The sequence below is a fragment of the Canis lupus genome, chromosome 15, assembly GCF_003254725.2.
Source record: "Canis lupus dingo isolate Sandy chromosome 15, ASM325472v2, whole genome shotgun sequence".
Taxonomy (NCBI): domain Eukaryota; kingdom Metazoa; phylum Chordata; class Mammalia; order Carnivora; family Canidae; genus Canis; species Canis lupus.
In genome coordinates, this window is record NC_064257.1 from 46539110 (window position 1) to 46558004 (window position 18895).

The following is an 18895-nucleotide window of genomic DNA, read 5'->3' on the forward strand; positions in this document are numbered from 1 at the left end:
GACAGTCTGGATTATTTTAAAAACGCCAATCTACAAATAGCAGACCTATGTCATACTGCAGAGTGACGTTGGACACAGGGTCTAGTGCCAGGGCCAAGGTCTGAGTTTTGGCTCCGCCGTCCCTTGGCTCTGTGGCCTTAGGCTACTTCTTTAACCTCTCTGCATCTCCGTGAACTCACTTCCAAGATCGACAGATTTAACAGTATGTATCGCATATTGTTACATGAGGTTTGCCAAGGATGACACATCTAAAGGCCTAGCAAAATGCTTAGAATGCAGAAGCCCTCAAAAATGCCAGTTAGTCATTCATTCATCCAACGAATAGCTACTGAACACCTACTTTGTGCCAGCCACTGTTCTAGTCACTGGGGAAAAAAAGCAATGAACAAAACAGACAAAAATTCTTACCCTGATGGAATTTATATCGTAGCAGAAAATATCTCACTGAAAAGTGCTTATAATGATTTAGTATTATAGCTAAGCCAGTGGGTTTGATGCCACCCAGGGTCCATTTAGCAGAGCCTGGGAACATCTTTAGTTGTCACAACCTGGGGAGAAGGGCTTGCTATCAGCATTTTAAGTAGAGACCAGGGATGCTGATACACAAACTACACTGCATGCAATGGTCCCCTGGAACAAAGAACTATCTGGCCCAAAATGTCAACAATGCAAATGTTAAGAAATCCCATTTTAAGGGTTATGTAAGGGCTTGGGTACTCCTTAACAAAACCCAATGAGGTAGGAATTATACGTATGGTTACTTTGTTATTTTATAATAACCAATAGTACTTATATTTATAGAATATAATAATGTAACATTTATAGTAATATTTATGTATTCAAATTTTACAGTATTTGTAAAGTTAAATAAAATTTACATATAGACGCTTTAAAAGGTACCTCCAGTAGTGTGTATGTATACTTAAATTCAGGTTTTGGATTTTACAAAACTGATTTAGGGTTTATTTCACAATCAATGGCAGTACCCTTGTGCCATCTAGATTTTAAATGATTTCTCCTGACCCTCCCTCACATATTTAAGAAGATGATCTTTGTGCCACATTTGCACTGATTCAGATAACAGAACAAGAGAACAGTGTGCTATACTAGAAACACCAGACCAAGAGTCTTGAGCCCTAACACCTAGCATTGTTATTTCGCTGGCTGTGGCATCTCTGGGCAAGTCAGCCTCTCTAGGCTGAGGTTCACCATCATCAAAACATAGAGCAATAATGTCTTTCAGATCGCGTGTGAAAGGGCTATGGAAATCACAGTGAGCATTGCAACCACCCACCAAACCACTGACATGTACTGAGTGATCACTTTCTTCTCACTGCACAGGGACTCATTCAATCCTCATCCCAGCCCCTGTGGTAAGCATCTGATTACTGCAAGCTGAAGGTAAGGGAATGCGGCACGGAAAGGTGGTAACTTGCTTGAGGTTACAGGGTCAGGAAGTGCAGGAACAAGGGTTCCCACCTGGGCAGTCTGGCTCTGGAGTCCATCCTCTTAACCAGCACCAGCCTCTCTGGCTGAGCTATAATGTGACATCTTCCGGCCACACTCTGACAAGAGCAGGCTCAGCTGGCGACAGCCCACTCCTGATTTCATGCAGATGCTCTGCTCTGCATGCTGCCTTGTTTACCTCCTCATCCTGACTAGCCAGCCAGTTGGTACATTTATCAAAGCAAAGAAGGATGAAGTCTCATTTCTTTTTCAAATTACTTTATTTCTTTTAAATATTAGGTAACATGTATACACAATACATGCACTAAACACAATACAAAATTCAAAGGCATGGCAGAGAACACAGTGACAATAATTCTCCTGCCTGTCCTTGTCTCCCAGCCACCTCAGTCCTTTCTACTGAGACAACCAACATTACTAGTTCCTTGTAAACTATTCCAGAAATGTTCTATACAATATAAATTCTTTTCCTAAAACAGGTCACTTGTAGGAGACAAAACACCCTATTTTGCAACCTGCTTTTTTTTTTCACTAAATAATATTTTGAAGATCGGTCCATATACAGCTTCCCTTATTGTCTGAAAATTATCTGTAATTTATTGAACCAATCCTGAACATATGAATACTGAATGTATTTCTGATAGTCAACAATGTTATAATGACTATCTTATTATTGTATCATTTCTTACATTGCAAAAATAGACTTAGGATAAATTCTTAGAAGTGGAATCATTGAGTCAAAGGGTATGTGCCCCTTACCATTTTACTGAAATAGCTACATTGCTCTCTATAGGGCAACTAAATCACCTTATCCTTTCACCTAAAATGCACGAGATCACCATTGACTTTTACTTTACTTCTATATAATCAAACAATATATCATAAAAATGTTTTATTTTTGCCATTTGTAAAAAATATATATCATATTTTTAATTTGCATTTCTCTTATGATTAGATTGAAAATCTTTTCATGTGTTTCAAGAACCAACTGTATCTCTTTTGTCTATAAAAGTTCTGTTCAATTTTTTTTGGGGGCGGGGGAGAGAGAGAGAGAGAGAGAGAGAGAGAGAGAGAGAGAGAGAATTTTAAGCAGGCTCCATGCCTAGTGTGGAGCCTTATGGAGGGCTCAATCTCACTACCCTGAGATCATGACCTGAGCCGAAATCAAGAGCTGGATGCTTAACCAACTGAGCCACCCAGGTGCCCCTCAATCTCATTTTTATAGTAAGCTGGTTTCTTTTTCTATGGAATTACAGGAGCTTTTTATGGAAGAAATAAACCCGTTGTCTATAAGTGGCAAGTACTTTTCCCCAGTTTCTTATTTGCCTTTGCAGTATTATTTGATTTGTAAATACTGTTAATTTCCTCAGTTCTTTTCTTTCAAAGCTTCTGAGTTTTATACCTAAAAAGGTCTTCTCCACTTGGAGAGTGTTAAAAAAATCCATGTTTTCTTTTAGTGCGTCTGTGGTTTTATTTCCAAGTTTAAAACTTTGAAAGACTACAATTTATTTGGGTGGATAGTATGAATTTGGATTCAATTTTTGTGTTTTCCAGATGGCTTCCCAGTTGTCACAACAATTTCTGTTGAATAATCTATCCTTTTACTACTGATCTGGAATGAAAACTTTATCACATAAAAAATTCTCATATTATTTTTATTTATTTCTTTAATTTCTGTTGGTCTCACAATCAATAAACAAACAGATCTGTAAATTTACTGTAGTTGTATTATATGTTTTGCTATCTGGTAGAGCTAGTTGCCCTCATTATTTGTCTTTTCCAGAAGTTTGCTGGCTGCTCTTTAGGAACTTTGAATCACCCACTGGTATTTTTTTTTTCTTTTAGATTTTATTTATTTATTCATGACAGAGAGAGATAGAGAGAGAGAGAGAAAAAGAAAGAGAGAGAGAGAGAGAGAGAGAGAGGGGCAGGCAGAGGGAGAAGCAGGCTCCATGCAGAGAGCCAGAGATGGGACACGATCCTAAGTCTCCAGGATCACACCCTGGGCTGAAGGTGGTGCTAAACTGCTGAGCCACCGGGCTGCCCTCCATTGGTAATTTTGTAGGATTGTGTTATATTTATAAATTAATTCAGGGAAAACTAATACTTTTAGTATGCTGAATCCTCCCATCCATAGATATTGTATACTTCTGTGTTTGGTTCAATGCTTCTAACCACCACTCACCTCCACCCCACCTTCCCTCACAACCCCTTGTCTTTTGGTGGGCTCCTATGACATTTTTAAGTGTTTTTCATATAGGTCTTCCTTTAGTACATTTATTCCTAGAGTTAGGAATGTATTCCTATCTGGTTAATGTTATCACATGTAGGGCTTATTTCTAAACAGACATTACAATAAAAACTGTTAGTTACAGCTTTATATAAAAAGTCATTCATTTTTATTTTGGTTTTGGATATGTTCCCAGTTCTCAAAACCTTAGCAAACTCAAGGTTGAAAAATTTTCCTAGGACCATAGTCACGTAACATACTTCTTTTAAACTCCTGCTAAGAAAGAAATACTGAAATGTTTTAGAACAAGTATAGAACTTATGAGATTTTCAGAAATCTGCTCCATGTTAGCTTCATCTTAAATTTTGGGAGTATAGAGAACTTAGTGGTGTTATGTGACATATTAACAATTTTTATTGAACTAAAAACCCAAAACTTACCTCCTAAATTCATTCCAGCTTGAAGACATTTCTGAAGTCTGCAGGCAGGACAATTCTTCCGTCGAATCTTATCAATGATGCAATCATTTCTTCCAGCACATAAATAGTTATGTTGCCCTGAATAATAATTTAAAAAAAACTGTTAAAGACTATTACAATAATATAAAGTATTAATAAGTATAATCAGATTATGAGACTTCATCTTTCCTGCCCTGAAATTTCTTCTACAAAAAAATAGAAGACAAAAAAGATTTACCAATAACATAGGCACAGGAATAGTCAGTTTAACGTATGTGGGATTTTAGATTACAGATAAGATTAATACTGCATATATTGACTTTCTTATACATAGAGCCACATTCCTCTAAACTGAAAGTTTTGGTAGCTACCCAAGCCCTCTCAGGCAATGGCCCAACATTCATTTAGACATCACAGCAGCAACAAAGTGGATTGTTCAAAGGCTTTCCTGCAGTTGTTTAAGCTGCTATGCCTGTTCACCATCTATACACGTGATTTTAGTGGGAAGACTTTCAATTATACAAATGTTAATGTTTAACTATTTCACATTGTAGACCAAACTGTAACTTAAAATATTCAGATGTGGGAATATGCTTAGAGAGAGGCATCTACTGGCAAAATGTGAAATTGTAGCCTAGCTCTATTATTCATTTATTTAAAAAATTTACAGAACATCCACTAGGTACCAGGCACTGTGGATATAGCAATGAATGAGATAGTCAAAAGTCCAGGCTATCATTAATTTTCATTCAATTGGGAGGAAACAGTTAACAGACAAGGTAATTAGGTAAAATATACAAATGCTGGACAGTAGTAAGTGCTAGGGAAGGAGCATATAACATGGTGAAGGTGTGGGAGGATGTTGACATTTTAAAAAGAGTACAGAAGATGCTTACTCAAAGATACTTTAACTAATGGTCTGAAGGAAATGAAGGCACTGTGTTGATATCTTGGGGAGAAAATACACTACATAGAAGGAAAAGCAAATGAGATAGGGACAGGGTTGGGGAGGTTACTTGGCAGGTTTAAGGAATAGCCAAGTATGAAAGAACAGAAAGAATGAGTAGAAAATAGGAGATAATGAAAAAGAGTTAATATGAGTCAGATCATACTGGGCCTTAGTAAAGATTGTATTTAAGACTTGGACTTTAAGTGCGATGGAAAGCTTTGAGAAGAGAAATGACTTGATGTGATTTACATTTAGCGAGATCACCCTGGCTGCTATGTTGACAACCGACTCAACAGACTAAGACAGATGCAGGGAGGCCAGGTCACTGTGGCAGCAAGTGGCAGTGGTGAGAAGTGGTCAGAGTCTAGATGCATTTTAAAGGTAGAACTGCTAGCATTTGCTGATAGATCAAAGAGAAAGGGGAGTTAGAGGCATTAAAATTCTTGGGTTGAACCCTTAAGAAAAATGGAACTGCCATAAATTGAAATGACAAAGACAGTAGGAGCATGTGGTTTATGGAAAACTACCCCAGTTCAGTTTTGGACATGTTAAGTTTGAGATGCCTGAGAAGCATCTAAGGCATTAGATACACAGGTCTGGAGTCAGGGAGAGGTCTGGGCTGGAGATGTAATCAGCTTGTAGTCATTATTTTAAGCCATGAGACTGGATGAGATCATACGGAGTGAACAGAGACTGGAATGAGAAGAGGTCTGAGGACTGGGTCATGGGTCACTGAAAACATGTAGACAAAGGAGAGAGGGAGTTTCATCGATTACTGTAAAGCAGTGAACAGGCTCTAAAGCACTCCCTTCAGCTTAGGACTATCATGCTCCCTTGGTTGAGGCTTACTAAGTAAATTACAGTAAATACTCAATAAAAATAATGTGTTGCTTAATGTAATTAAAATAATTTAATCTAGAGCACATTCTCAGGAACATTATGGTAAATCTTAGTAATAATAACAATAAACAGTACTAGAATAGGGAAATCTATCAAAGTAAAGAAATGAAAACCCATCATTATAATAATCTAATGATTTTTTTAAAAAAAATTGGAGCTCTTAGTGAATATAAGTAGGTACAGATAATTACACAAAGGCAATCAATACCCTTGGTAAAGACTGTAACCGATTCATATAACATTTCATGATGCTGCATGGTATCTTAAATAGTTGGTTATCACTTTTAAAATAAAAATTTAAGGCCCTACTACAGAACTATCTTATTTAAGCCTTATTAACAGCCCTATGATATAGAAGGCAATTATTGTTATTATTGTTATTAGCTTACAAGAAAAACCTCATGCTAGCACTGGTAAAATGGGTTCCCAAAATGGTGGAATTGGAAGAATTCAGGAAGGCTGACAGTATCCGTGTGCCTTAAGGCCAGAGTCTTTCAAACATCAATTTGCAATATAATTTACTGGTGGTCCAACAGGATGCTAAAAGTGCTCTTTGGAACCAATAAGCAAAGGAACATTATTTGAATGAGGAACATTCTACTTTAACAGCCAGTATTTCCATTGGCAACCAGCATTCTGTGCCTTTTGCATGGTGTGAAACTGAACACAAAACTATAGATTTATCTATAACTCACACTGAATTGAACATACTTGAAAGTCCAACAAGAAAACTAAATGTAATTTTAATTGGTTTTAATTCAGCAAGTATTCATTGGGAACCTACTATGTGTACAAGGCTGCCAAACAATTGCATAAGGAGTTGGGGTAATCTAAGGTTCTTTCCACTTCTGTGAATGTGCAGTAAAATGTGACTAAGTCTCTTAGATTGCAGGCATACGGGAATGCATAAGAAATGACCACTGCCTTACATACACACTAGAGGATTTTCTTCTTTGGGTGTTCAAAAACAGAAACTTCCAAAGGCTGGGATATTTCCATATGGATTTTAAAAAATGAACACATCTTAAAAATCCATGTTACTGTAATAGCTACAGGATAACTTCCTTCCTACAGCAATATTTGAAATTGTGTACCTGATTTCTACCAACCAGTGTGGTCGCTGCCCCCAATTCATCTTCCAAAAATAGGATGGGAGCATTGTAAAAGACTGCTGCAGGAATGGCCTTAAGAGTTTTCAGATAGTTCCTCATCATTTATATTTTTAATTGTGCAAACATTAAAGATTTTAAATTGTACGTACAAAAATATATAATGTGTGTCCCATTCCTCAATCTATATTAAAACATCAAAGTAACAACAACAAACCCACAATGAAAACAGGAGAATGGGGATCCCTGGGTGGCGCAGCGGTTTAGCGCCTGCCTTTGGCCCAGGGCGCGATCCTGGAGACCCGGGATCGAATCCCACGTCGGGCTCCCGGTGCATGGAGCCTGCTTCTCCCTCTGCCTGTGTCTCTACCTCTCTCTTTCTCTCTCTGTGACTATCATAAATTTAAAAAAAAATTAGAAAACAGGAGAATGCATCTAAAAGATCTAAAAACTTTAATCATGTCTTATTTAAACTCTGTGTTGTCCTAGTATTAAGACTGCTAATCCTGAGTAAGTCACATCCCAGGCATTTTTAGGTAAATGATTTTCTATGATGCTAACTTAGGGAAGACAACCAGAATGTTGGGGACCAGATAGTGGAAGCTTTGGATGATAAGCTAAGGAACTCAGATTTTATTCAGCAGGTGATGGGGTGTCACTGAAGATTCTATTTTACATTATGTTGAGTACAGAGCTATGTTTTAGAAACATTAATCTGAAGGTGATACTAAGTAGATAGAAAGGAAGTAGGACTCCATTAATAGTCCTCTTGAAATTTCTCAAAAATGATCTCTGGGCAAATTAGTAGCTATATATTTGTCAGACTATATAGCAATAGGAATAATCCCATGGTTAAAAAAAAATCTTGGTGATAAAGGAACAAAGATTTCTCATTTAAATTATATGTCCATTATGGGGAGAATTCCAGTTCTGGTAGTGGCAGAGCAGCTGGATTCAGATAGATCTCTCACAGATAACAATGATAAACTGTCCACAAAAGGAGTGAAAGATTTGAAGGCACTGGGGAGCAATCAAAAGCAGCCAGAAACTGGAAGAAAATGGACTCTTGAAAAAAGAAAAAAATCACCCTAGACAAGATTCACCTTTGAACAGCTCTTTCCTTGAGGGCCTTGTACACCACTCAGTGTAGGATAAATAGAAACCAAGTAAAATTCTCAGTCTCATTAGTTTCAGAAGCAGAGAACAGACTTGGGGGCTGCCGGAGTAGCTAGGACTTGAAGAAGGATATTCTGGAAAGGGTGTCATGGGGGATGGAGGTAGATAAAATGTACATATTAAAACCCCCTCAACTTTTTGGCTGAGCCCTAAACTGAATATGAAACTCCATAGAGTCCAGGGGTGAAACAATTTAATGTTGAAAGGGCTGAGCAGATTATTTCAGCTGCTGGCCATCACAAAAAGTTTGAATCCCACTTAATCAGAAGGACTCATTAAATATCTCTAGCTTTCCATTGTAATACTAGAAGGTCCCTGCCTAGGAGGAAATATGGTATTCTGGAACTGAGACATTTACTCTAGGGTTAAAGGCACAATCGAAATAGACCTATCCTAAAAAAGTTTGAAGCAAAGGCTCGACAAGTTCACGGTGATTTGTCAGATGATTTTAATGCACTACGAAAACAAAACTCAATACTCTTTGGAAAAATGTAACAGGATCTGGATTCTCCAGAGTTTAGAATACAATAATGATCAATAGAAATATTTAAAAACAGAAAAATATAAACCAAAGACAATTGAAAAATTTATCAGTAGTAATAGACCCAGAAGTTGGAATTAACAGATAAGGGTTTAAAAATTGATATGTTAGGTTGTATAACAAAATATGATTAATAGGAATTAAGAACTACCAAAAGAGGTTTAGAAACTATAAAAACAAACAAAACCAAATGGATATCCAAGAACTGAAAAATATAGTATCTAAAATAAAATATTTATTGGTTAGAATTAACAATATATTGGGCACTAAACAAAAATGGATTATTGAAATTAAATAAATATAAGTAGAAATCATCCAAACTGAAGCACAGAGAAAATAAATCATAGTACAAATGAACAAGGCACTAATAGTCTGTAGTACGGCATTAAGTAATTTAATATGTGTGCAGTTGGAATTCCAGAAGCAGAGAGAAAATAGGGCAGAAAACTATGAAAATTTTAAAATTTGATTAAAGCAACAACTTGAAAATCTAGAAAGCTTAGCAAATGCCCCCTTTAAAAGATAAATTCAAAGAAAAGCACTATAGCACAATATAGTAAGGTTGCTGAAAAACAAATATAAAAATAATTTATAAGCAGCCAGAGCCAAAAAATTACACTACATTAAAGAGAACAAGGAAAAGAATATCTGATTTCATATCAAAGCAATTGTGGCCAGAAGACAACATGCAATATCTTTAAAGGTCAAAAATCCAGAATAACCAATGAAAATATTTCTCAAAATGAAGGTGAAATAAAGAAATTTTTGGATAAACTAAAGCTAAGGCAATTTGTTGCTTGTAGAATCACATTATAAGATATGAAAAAGGAAGTTCTCTTTGCTGAAAGAAAATGATACCAGATAAAAATCTGGATGTACTGAGAGAAAGGCAAGGACTGGAAATGATAGATGGTAAAATGTAAAAAAAAAATTTTCTTTCCCTCTAAAAATTCTTTAAAAGTCAAATGATTGTTTAAAGAAAGAAAAGAATAAAAATGTATTATGGGATTTATTAAATATGTACGAATGAAACACCCAAGAACATAGCACAGAGAAGAAGGGATATAAATGAAATTCTACTGCTGTAAGTTTCTTACATTAACTTAAAATGGTATACTTGGAATTAATTCAAGGTAGACAGTGAGAAATTAAGAGTACATCCTAAAATCCCTAGAGCAATAGTTCTCAAAGTATGGTCCTTGGACAAGCAACATCAACATAATGTAAGAATTAATCAGAAATTTAAATTCACAGGTCCACTCCAGACCTACTAACTCAGGAACTCTAGGGTGAGACCTAGAAATCCGTGTTTTATATAATCCTGCAGGTGATTCTGATGCACATTAACGTTTGAGAGACTGCCATGAAGCAGCCACTAGAATAGTAACACTATGAAGCATAGCTCAAGAGACAATAGAGGTATAAAAATGGCATACTAAAAAGTACTTAACCCAAAAAAATAGAAAAAGGAAAAACAAGTGAACAATTAAGAGGGAACAAAAGGAAAATAAACACCAAGATAACAGATAAAAATCTAATATAGCAATAATTACATTAAATGTAAATGGTCTAAACACTTTGATTAGAAGTCAAAGATGGTAGACTAGATAAAAAGAAGACCGATGTATGGGTTAAGGTGCATTTTAAATATAAGACACAGACAGGCTGAAGATTAAAAGATGGGAAAATATACACAATGTAAAATGTAACACAAGAAAGCTGGTGCAGCTATATTAAAATCAGACAAAGTAGACTTCAAGACAAAGAGTATCACCAAAGAAACAATGTCATTTCATGATGATTAAATTGACATATAATAATCCTAAATATAAGATGCATCTAATAGGACTTCAAAATTCATCAAGCAAAAATTGACAGAACTAAAAGGAAAAAAAAAGATAAATCCAAAATCACAGTTGGAGATTTAAGAACCCTTCTCTCCATAACAATTTCTCAGAACAATCATTATCTATCTAGAGAGACACTAAAGATATAGAAGGTTTGAACAGTAGTAGCAAACACTTTGACTCAATTAACACGTAGGTCATGCAATTACACAATATACATGTTCAAGTGCTCGTGGAATGTTCACTGAAATAGAGCATATCCTGAGCTATGAAACAAGTGTCAAACTCTAAAAGGCTTAAATTAATGCACAGTATAGTTTCTCACCACAAAGGAACTAAATTAGAAATCAATAACAAAATATCTAAAAAAAAACACATATATGTGAAAATTAAGCAACATCCATCTAAATAATTTATGGATCAAAAAAGATCAAAATGGAAACACTGAATATTTCAAACTGAATAATGAAAATTCAACATATCAAAATTTGTTGGATACAGCTAAAGCAGTACTCCCAAAAGAACTTTTGGCTTTATATACTTATATTAGAAAAAAAACGGTTTAAAATTGATGATCTAGGATTCTAATTTAAGATGCTAGAAAAAAGTAGAAACTAAACCCAAAGCAAATAGAAGGAATGAAATATGGTGCAGAAATCAACGACAAAGAAAAATACAAGCAATAAAGAAAAATCAACAAAGCCAAAAGGTAGTTCTTTGTAAAGCCTAATTAATCAGGCAACAGCAGATAGGCTGGGAATTCTGCCCACATCTTCTCACTTTGGGCCCCAGGCTGATGCAGTGAATACTTCAGTCTCATGGCACAGGGGCTGGTGAATCTACTTAGGAAATCTAAAACTCCAGCCCAGAAAGGACAATTCACTATTCATTGCTCAGATCTAGCCCAATGATCCCACTCAAGCACAAGGAAGGCAGGAATTGGAATCCTACCTTGTGCCCAGAAGGCAAAGATCTAGAAATATATGGAGAACCTCACTGAAGACTATCTCCATGAAGGGGAAAGGAGAACATAAAATTCGGCCTCTATATTAGTTCTTCCTGAAGTATTAGAAGACTTACATTATTGCTTTTTTTTTGGAAAAATGAATTTTAATAGATACTGTTGAGACCTCTCTTTCCATAAATAGCCGAACTTTTAGAAATGTTAGTAAGAAGCTACTGATGTGTAACACATTTCCTTTTAAATGAAAATAAGCCTCTATGGACTGTTTTAATAAAGAACGTAATTCAGTGACCACCCCCAAGTCCCCAAACCCCCAGCTATTTTATCAATGGTGGTACACTAATATACACATGTATTCAAGAATTTGTACTGAAAGAAAAAAGAAACTAAATTAAAAGCTTATAGGGGAAATGCAAATGTCCCACAACTTTCAAAGAGATTATAATTATTTTTCCTCATAAAAATTTAGAGAAAGTTCCATCTGGCTAGTTGGTAGCAAGCATGGTAATAGATACTCCAAAGGAAAAAAAAAAGTACAGTTCCACAACATGAAAGGAAATAAAAGCTTAAAGTAAATAGGATATGCTTTGGAGATTCCAAAAGATTTCTTTAGATGAAAACTTTTGTACAAAATTGCTGAACATCCATCCATTAGGCACTATGAAAAACAACACAGCACAAACAGCATACTTTCCGGCCCACGGTTGCTACTGAATAGAAGAATGAAGAAATGAATGTAAGCATAGTGATACATTCAATCATATACAACATACAGAACTTAAATGTTCATACAGTACGCTGTATATAGACAAACCGACAGGAACGGATGTTCACAGAAGGCCTTCTGACTCCCAGGTAATTGACTTACAAAAGATCCATGCATACAAATCTTTTCTGCTCATCTCCAGCATTGTACCTTTCAGACTCTCCTACACACACTGACACATACACACAACAATGGAAAAGAAGAGCTCTCCGAATTGGCTAGTTCCTTGAGAGGCAAAGCTTAAACCAGGGTCAGAATCCCACGGGGGATGAGTGTACCTTCCTAAGTAATTCTAAGTAATTCCCTGATGCAGCCCACATCATGCTCCACTGAAGTGGGTTAGGTAGCCATTCCAGAGTCACTTGCATTTAAAAGCATCTTGTTTTAAGAATGAAAATCTGTTCAGTAGAGCTCAGGGAACTTTAGTCACTCATCCATCTGTGTGTACTAGTTCAATGTACCTCCCGCCTGAGGAAGTGGCAGCTTTTGGGAGAAAAGGCAGTAATTCTAGAAAACAGAAAGCCACCACGGTTAGAGTAAATCTGGATGGGATACCAGGAAACTTAGTTAGTACATGTGTAATATAAATTCACCGGCTTGCGGACAAACCAGAAGTACTTCAATCAAAGAGAAAATGTCCATGGACTTTAAAAAACTTTAAAACTGAGTTCAAAAATTTAAAAAACAAATCAACAATATCATTTTTTCCTTACTGTTCTCAACTATATATAGCATTGCTTTTTAACTGTAGAATAATTCAGAGAATGACTAAAAATTAACATCATTGTTTTAAAAGTTACTGAACTAAAAAAATGCCTTTTAAAATTTTCAATTACTTTGAAATCAAGAACCAAGTTTTTGTTGTACTTGGGCTGGTCCCAAATGAGAAAATACAGATTGGATGACATATGGGTCTTGCCTTAAAGCATCAATAATGCTAGAACGGAAAGAGTGGAAACATGGAAGGCAGCGGGGAGGAGATACAGTGGGAAGGGCACAGCTTTGTCACCAGAACCGCACCTGGGTCCCAACTCTACCTCAGTCAATAGGGAGCTGTGAGATTCTTGGCCAATTTGCTTAACTTGTTCTGAGCCTCAGCTTTCTGATCTATAAAACGGACACAGTAATGCCTGCTTTGTAGGTTGTCAGATGGATTCAAATTAATATATATAAAGCAAGAAGCACAAAGCCAGGCCGGAGGAAAGAACTAAAAAAAAAAAAAAAATGATGATAGTGATGTTACCCATCTTTTTCTTTTTTTTATTACTAGCTCGGTCTGAAAAAAAAAAAAAAGTAAAATGAGAAAATCCAAGGAACAAACATAGCCAAACTCTTAATGAAATATGTCAGTGAGGAACTTCCTGTGGGAAGAGACTATCACCACTGAGTGAGCAACACCCACTTGAGATGATACAAATACCATTCAGCTCCGATCTCATCTTCAAACCTTAACTTCTTCAACAAGATGGCAAGGGTGTAAGAGTGGAAAGCGATATCCTTGGGGTAAACACAGGACAAATTGCCAGGATTTGGATCTGTCTTTAGTTCACCTAAGAATCCTAGACAAGGACCCAGGATCCTGAGTGGTAGGACTCTGGAAAGTTAAACCTTCCTGGTCCTGTTGCTCCTCATACATTTTATCTGTTTTCTAGTGTTACTTAACATCGAAATTCTTAAAAGTAAGTAGGCACATGTTTTAAAGGCAAAACATGGTCCAATCCCTCCACAACCTTTCTAGAGGGTGGACGAGGCTGGGGAAATGACTAACATAATAACATGTTAAATGACTAACATAAATCATGTGGGATTGAAGTTGTATGACTTTAAAGGAAGTGATTATATTGGGAAGAGAGGGAAGAGGAAGGCTTTGTGCAGAAAGCAAGCATCTGAAGTAAGCCTCAAAAAATGCTGTGGATTTGAGACAGGGAGAAGATAGGCACACAGGCATCCCAGGCAAAGGATGGGGGCAGGGAACAGCAGAGACATAGTTAGATGGGGTGGTGAGCAACTGGTCTGGTCAGTTGAGGGCCAAGGAAGACACAAGCACAGAGCAGGAACATGTTACATCTATACATCCTGCTGGCCAGAGGACCTCCAGGGAGCTGTTAACACTGGGGTGGCTGCTGAGCCCTCTCTTTCATGTTGTAGACGCACTCATCCACCTAACTCAGTGGACATCCCCACCTGAAGGTCTCTGACATGTCAAATCCTCCACGTTTACAAATCAGGCATAATGTGCCCACCCCACAGACAACCCTCTTCCAGGTGCTTACATTCCCCTACCCTTAAAGCTATAAGCAGTTATTGGAACTAGAAGCTTCAGCCTTACTCTTGATTTACACCTCACCTATCTCCCTGCAAACTCCTGCAATTGTCAATATTTAACTGGCCATCAGGTCCTGATGATTCTCTGCCCCGAGTTTCTCTTGAATCCTACCTATGTCCGCCAGTGTTTTCTCCCGATTTCAGACTCTGTTGGTTACATTTCTGAATTACAGTGTTTGAATCCCTGCTCACTATCTGTGTGACCTGAGACAAGTACACTGGTTTCCTCATTTGTTAAATAGGAATTATCAAAGTGCCTAGCTCATGAGTTACTGGGAAGACGAATATGCCATATAAAGTACTCAGAATACTCCCGGGCATCTGGAAAGGACCCTGTGAATGGTAGCTGTTATTATGGTATCATTGCTATTAGCATGCATTATTGCATATTATTATTATCGTAACTAGTTGACCTTGCCTCTACCATGTCCTCACTTCTAAATCAGATGATCCTTAAACTTTAATTTGAAAGCTTAGTCTAAAAGAAATGAACTCTAACCTAGACTTCACTATCTTAGAACACAAAGAGAAGAGCTCCTCTGGTTGAAATGGCCCAGAGGGCCCTCCCTAGTGTTGCTCCCCATTCGGCACCTGCCAGTGACCCGGAGGCTGCGAACCCAGCACTCCCGTGAGCACACACGCAGAGCCATGAGCCTCCGTCTTCCGGACAGCTGTGCAGTGATCCTGCAGAATCACACATCTGATCGTTTCATCCTTCCGATTAAAGGCCTTCTCGGGTCTTTCACTACCTAAACTTCCAAGTCCAAACTCTTCTGCATCTTATTCAAAGTGACATGGAGCCACTGGGGCACAGAGAGAGGAGGCGGGCTGGCTGGCAGAGCTCAAAGACCTGCTCAGTGCAACTTACTGCTATTTCAGGAAAAGTAAGCAAAGCTGGGGTCAGAGGCATCTGATACTGTAACACTGGACTGTTATTTCTACTGGTGTTTTAGTTCTGGTGTTTTTTTTTTTTATTGTCATTTGATTGATATTATGATCGGTATGAAAGGCATTGTATCTGGTGGCTTATTTTAAGAAAATGGGAAAATGCAGAGGATTGGTCACCTTGTAGATTTCCTCTCTCTTCACAGGTACAGGCATGTAGGTCAGTCTGGAATTACAAACCATCCTTAAGAGACATCCTAAAAAACTGCAGATGGGTAGCTTGGGGTGCAGCAAGCATCCTCTGCCTGTCTGCCCCTGGCTGTGTCCAGCCCTAGGCTGTGGCCACACCTGTGGTACATCTTCCCCTTTACCTCTTTGTTTTGACCTTAGGAAGGAGTGCTTTTTCTGCTTCTCTCTGGCTCGACTACCTTCATATTCAGTGATATCTAAGGACAAATAAAAATACTTATTTTTCCAGATGTAGTTAGAGGAGAACAAGAACTCCTCTCTTGTTCCACCTGGAAGGTAGGCCATAAGCATGACTGATACCGAATCAAACACCAAAGTTCTCAGGTAAAATTAGACATAGAAAGAATCGGGTTCTAGAAGCCCCAGTAACATGCTGAACATCTACAAATACTTATCTGAATTTTTTTTAAAAGGATGCACAAAGGAGAAGAGGTAGTTGAACTCAATCTGATGAGCAGGCATTTAATGTGACGGGATTAAAGTGATTCTAGACTGAACAGAATACCCCAAGTTCTGCATTTTGAAAAACTGACTTATCCTAACACTTTGGGAGCACGTCCCTTTACAAATGGGGGACAGACTGAAGAAAGTAAGGACACACCAAACAGGACATTTGCCCCTGCCCAGGCATCTAGATCTTTCCACCTCCCTAAAGAAGCTGTGCCTAGGGCCTCAGGTTGGGCCTTCCAGACAAGAACACTTCGCCCACCCCCTAGCTCCTCCATTACTATTTTCCCCTGGGGGAGACAGCTCCATGGATGCCACACTTCAGGTCTATATTGCCTTTACTTACTCCGCCTTGATTAGGAAGTCTGACAAGAATAAAGCTGACTTGTTTGGCTAAGCATCTTCCTCTTGGGGGGAAAGTGCAGCCTCCAGTATCAGGAGGCCTGTCCTGCTCGAGCACTGCCTGTACCTGTACATCTAATTCTGGGGCTCAGGTGGCAGCACCCCCTTTTTGCTCTTACCGCTCAGCCACATCTAACAACTTATTTAACCCCTCCCTCCAAAAGCTGATATTTCATCTACCACCAGCTACTGCTTTATTTCTTAATTTGTTCACCACCCAGGTGGGGAAATGTGGTGCTAGTTCACAGGTTTTTTAGAGATAAAGGGAGAACCCAACACCAGAGTCCCTGAGACTCAGACCTCAACAACAGAGACTCAGTACCTAGTGGGTTTCCCCTACGTGAATTCTGCGACTAGGTCCTATGGTCCTTCTCCATCTTCTTCCATGGAATCCTGCTCCCTGATTCCTGACTCCTCAGATCTGCAGCATGGTACAAGGCAGGATGCCCAGAGCATATGGACACGTGAGAATCCAAATGTTGGGGTGCAAACCTCTTGATGACAGTTAAGACATATTTTATATCCTTTTCTTTTATTGTTTTCATTTTCCTTTTAAAAAACAACCTGTCAAAGAGATTTCACCAAAGGATTTCATTTTCCTTTAAAATTTTATTTCACACTTACCATGCTACGTGAAATGCAATTTTCTTTTTCATGCCTTGAAACTACAAATTTTAACTAAAAGGGGGCAGAAACAAATGACAGTTTAATATTTATCACTATTTGAAACATATTTCTTAATAATTTGCTATATGCCCAAAACCATGAACAAATCTAATGGTTTTGTTGTTGTTGCTGTTATTAAAACCTGGGAATTCTGTGCTTCAGCAGAAAACCAAACTTTCTGAGTCCTCTTTATGTACCTACCCCTGATGGGTAGTCTAGAGTATCTAGACTTCATGTATAATGCAGTTTCCCTTTTTCTGAAAAAGGCATTCATTTTCAGAAAGATAATTTCACTTTTTAGAATTAACTTTTTACTTAAATTTCCTTCTCATTTTTAAAGGTCCATTTGTTATCCTGCTAGAGGATTTTTTTTTTAAAGGCAGTTGACAACTGCCCAGCAACAGCAGCCTGTGTTTGCAGTCACTATTTTGGGCTACATCACATGTCACTTACATAACCTTGTTTAACTGCTCTTGAACTGGTTTGAACAACCTGGGAAACAGATTAGGGCAGTCCCTGCAAATTCCCTCGTTGCAGATCCTGATGGGTGATTTCCCATCCCCCTGCCCCCATCTTATAATGCTGCACAGTGAATAAGACGGTGTCCTACAAGAACTGGTTATTCATTGTTAGAGCCAGCTAAAACATTTGATAATTAACTTCCTCTGCTCAGTTTAAACCAGTCTGGTCTGCCCATAATAAACCAATGAACAATGATCCCCTGCTGCTGGCATTTATGAGTGAGCCTGGATTAACATGCTTTAAAATGCCAGGGTTGGGGGGGGGGGACTCACTTGAGAAGTAAGTATAGGTTGCCTCTGCCACCTTTAAACACAAATCTTTTGAAGTTATATTTTGAGGATTTTAATATTTTAGTTTAGAAGTCAGATTGGACTTATTTTTTTTTCCCTGAAGTGTTTCAAGAGTTCTTCCCATGTGGGTAAGCATGAAATTCCCAGATAAACATTCTTCTTGGTGTGAAAGGTGTTAGTTTTTCACTTAAACAAATATAACTTCTAATTATCATGACTTACATTTTAAGGCACTCTGTATATTTTGGTGAAAGATAATCAAAGAAAATACATGACAAAAGCCAAGTGCAATAAGCTTTTAACCTTGAGAAACATTTATTACGATGTGCAATAAGAAAAGACAAGTACATTATTGACAAGGAACAAGGAACATTTCTTTTAGGAGTGACTTACATCCTATACACATTCAGCAGTAGGAATTTAACATAGTTGTACTTCACTATGCAAAAACATCTGTTATCTACATAAACTTTCTTTTAAATAAGTTATTCAGGGCACTGGGCAGGGAATTAACATCTGTTGAATTCCTATTATGTGACAGGTGCTTTACCAATCATATAATTTAATCCTTGATTTAAAAATGCTATGGGATTTGGGAATGAATCCTATGAGATTTTCTCCACTTTGTCAATGAAGCCACACAAGGAGGTTAAATCACGCACTGGCTTAGCTGGGCTTTTCTACTTGGTGCTCTTTCATGAC

At 37.6% G+C, this 18895-nt stretch overlaps 1 protein-coding gene across 4 annotated transcripts in view; it reads right to left on the bottom strand.

Annotated features, from left to right (window-relative positions):
* The window catches only part of NR3C2 (nuclear receptor subfamily 3 group C member 2), a 330635-nt gene that overhangs the window by 94276 nt on the left and 217464 nt on the right, over positions 1-18895 (bottom strand). For all 4 annotated transcript variants that reach the window (XM_049094172.1, XM_049094173.1, XM_035699336.2 and 1 more), the window contains one exon: positions 4138-4254. In XM_049094172.1, coding sequence (XP_048950129.1) covers positions 4138-4254 — 117 coding nt within the window. The remainder of the gene's footprint in view (positions 1-4137; positions 4255-18895) is intronic.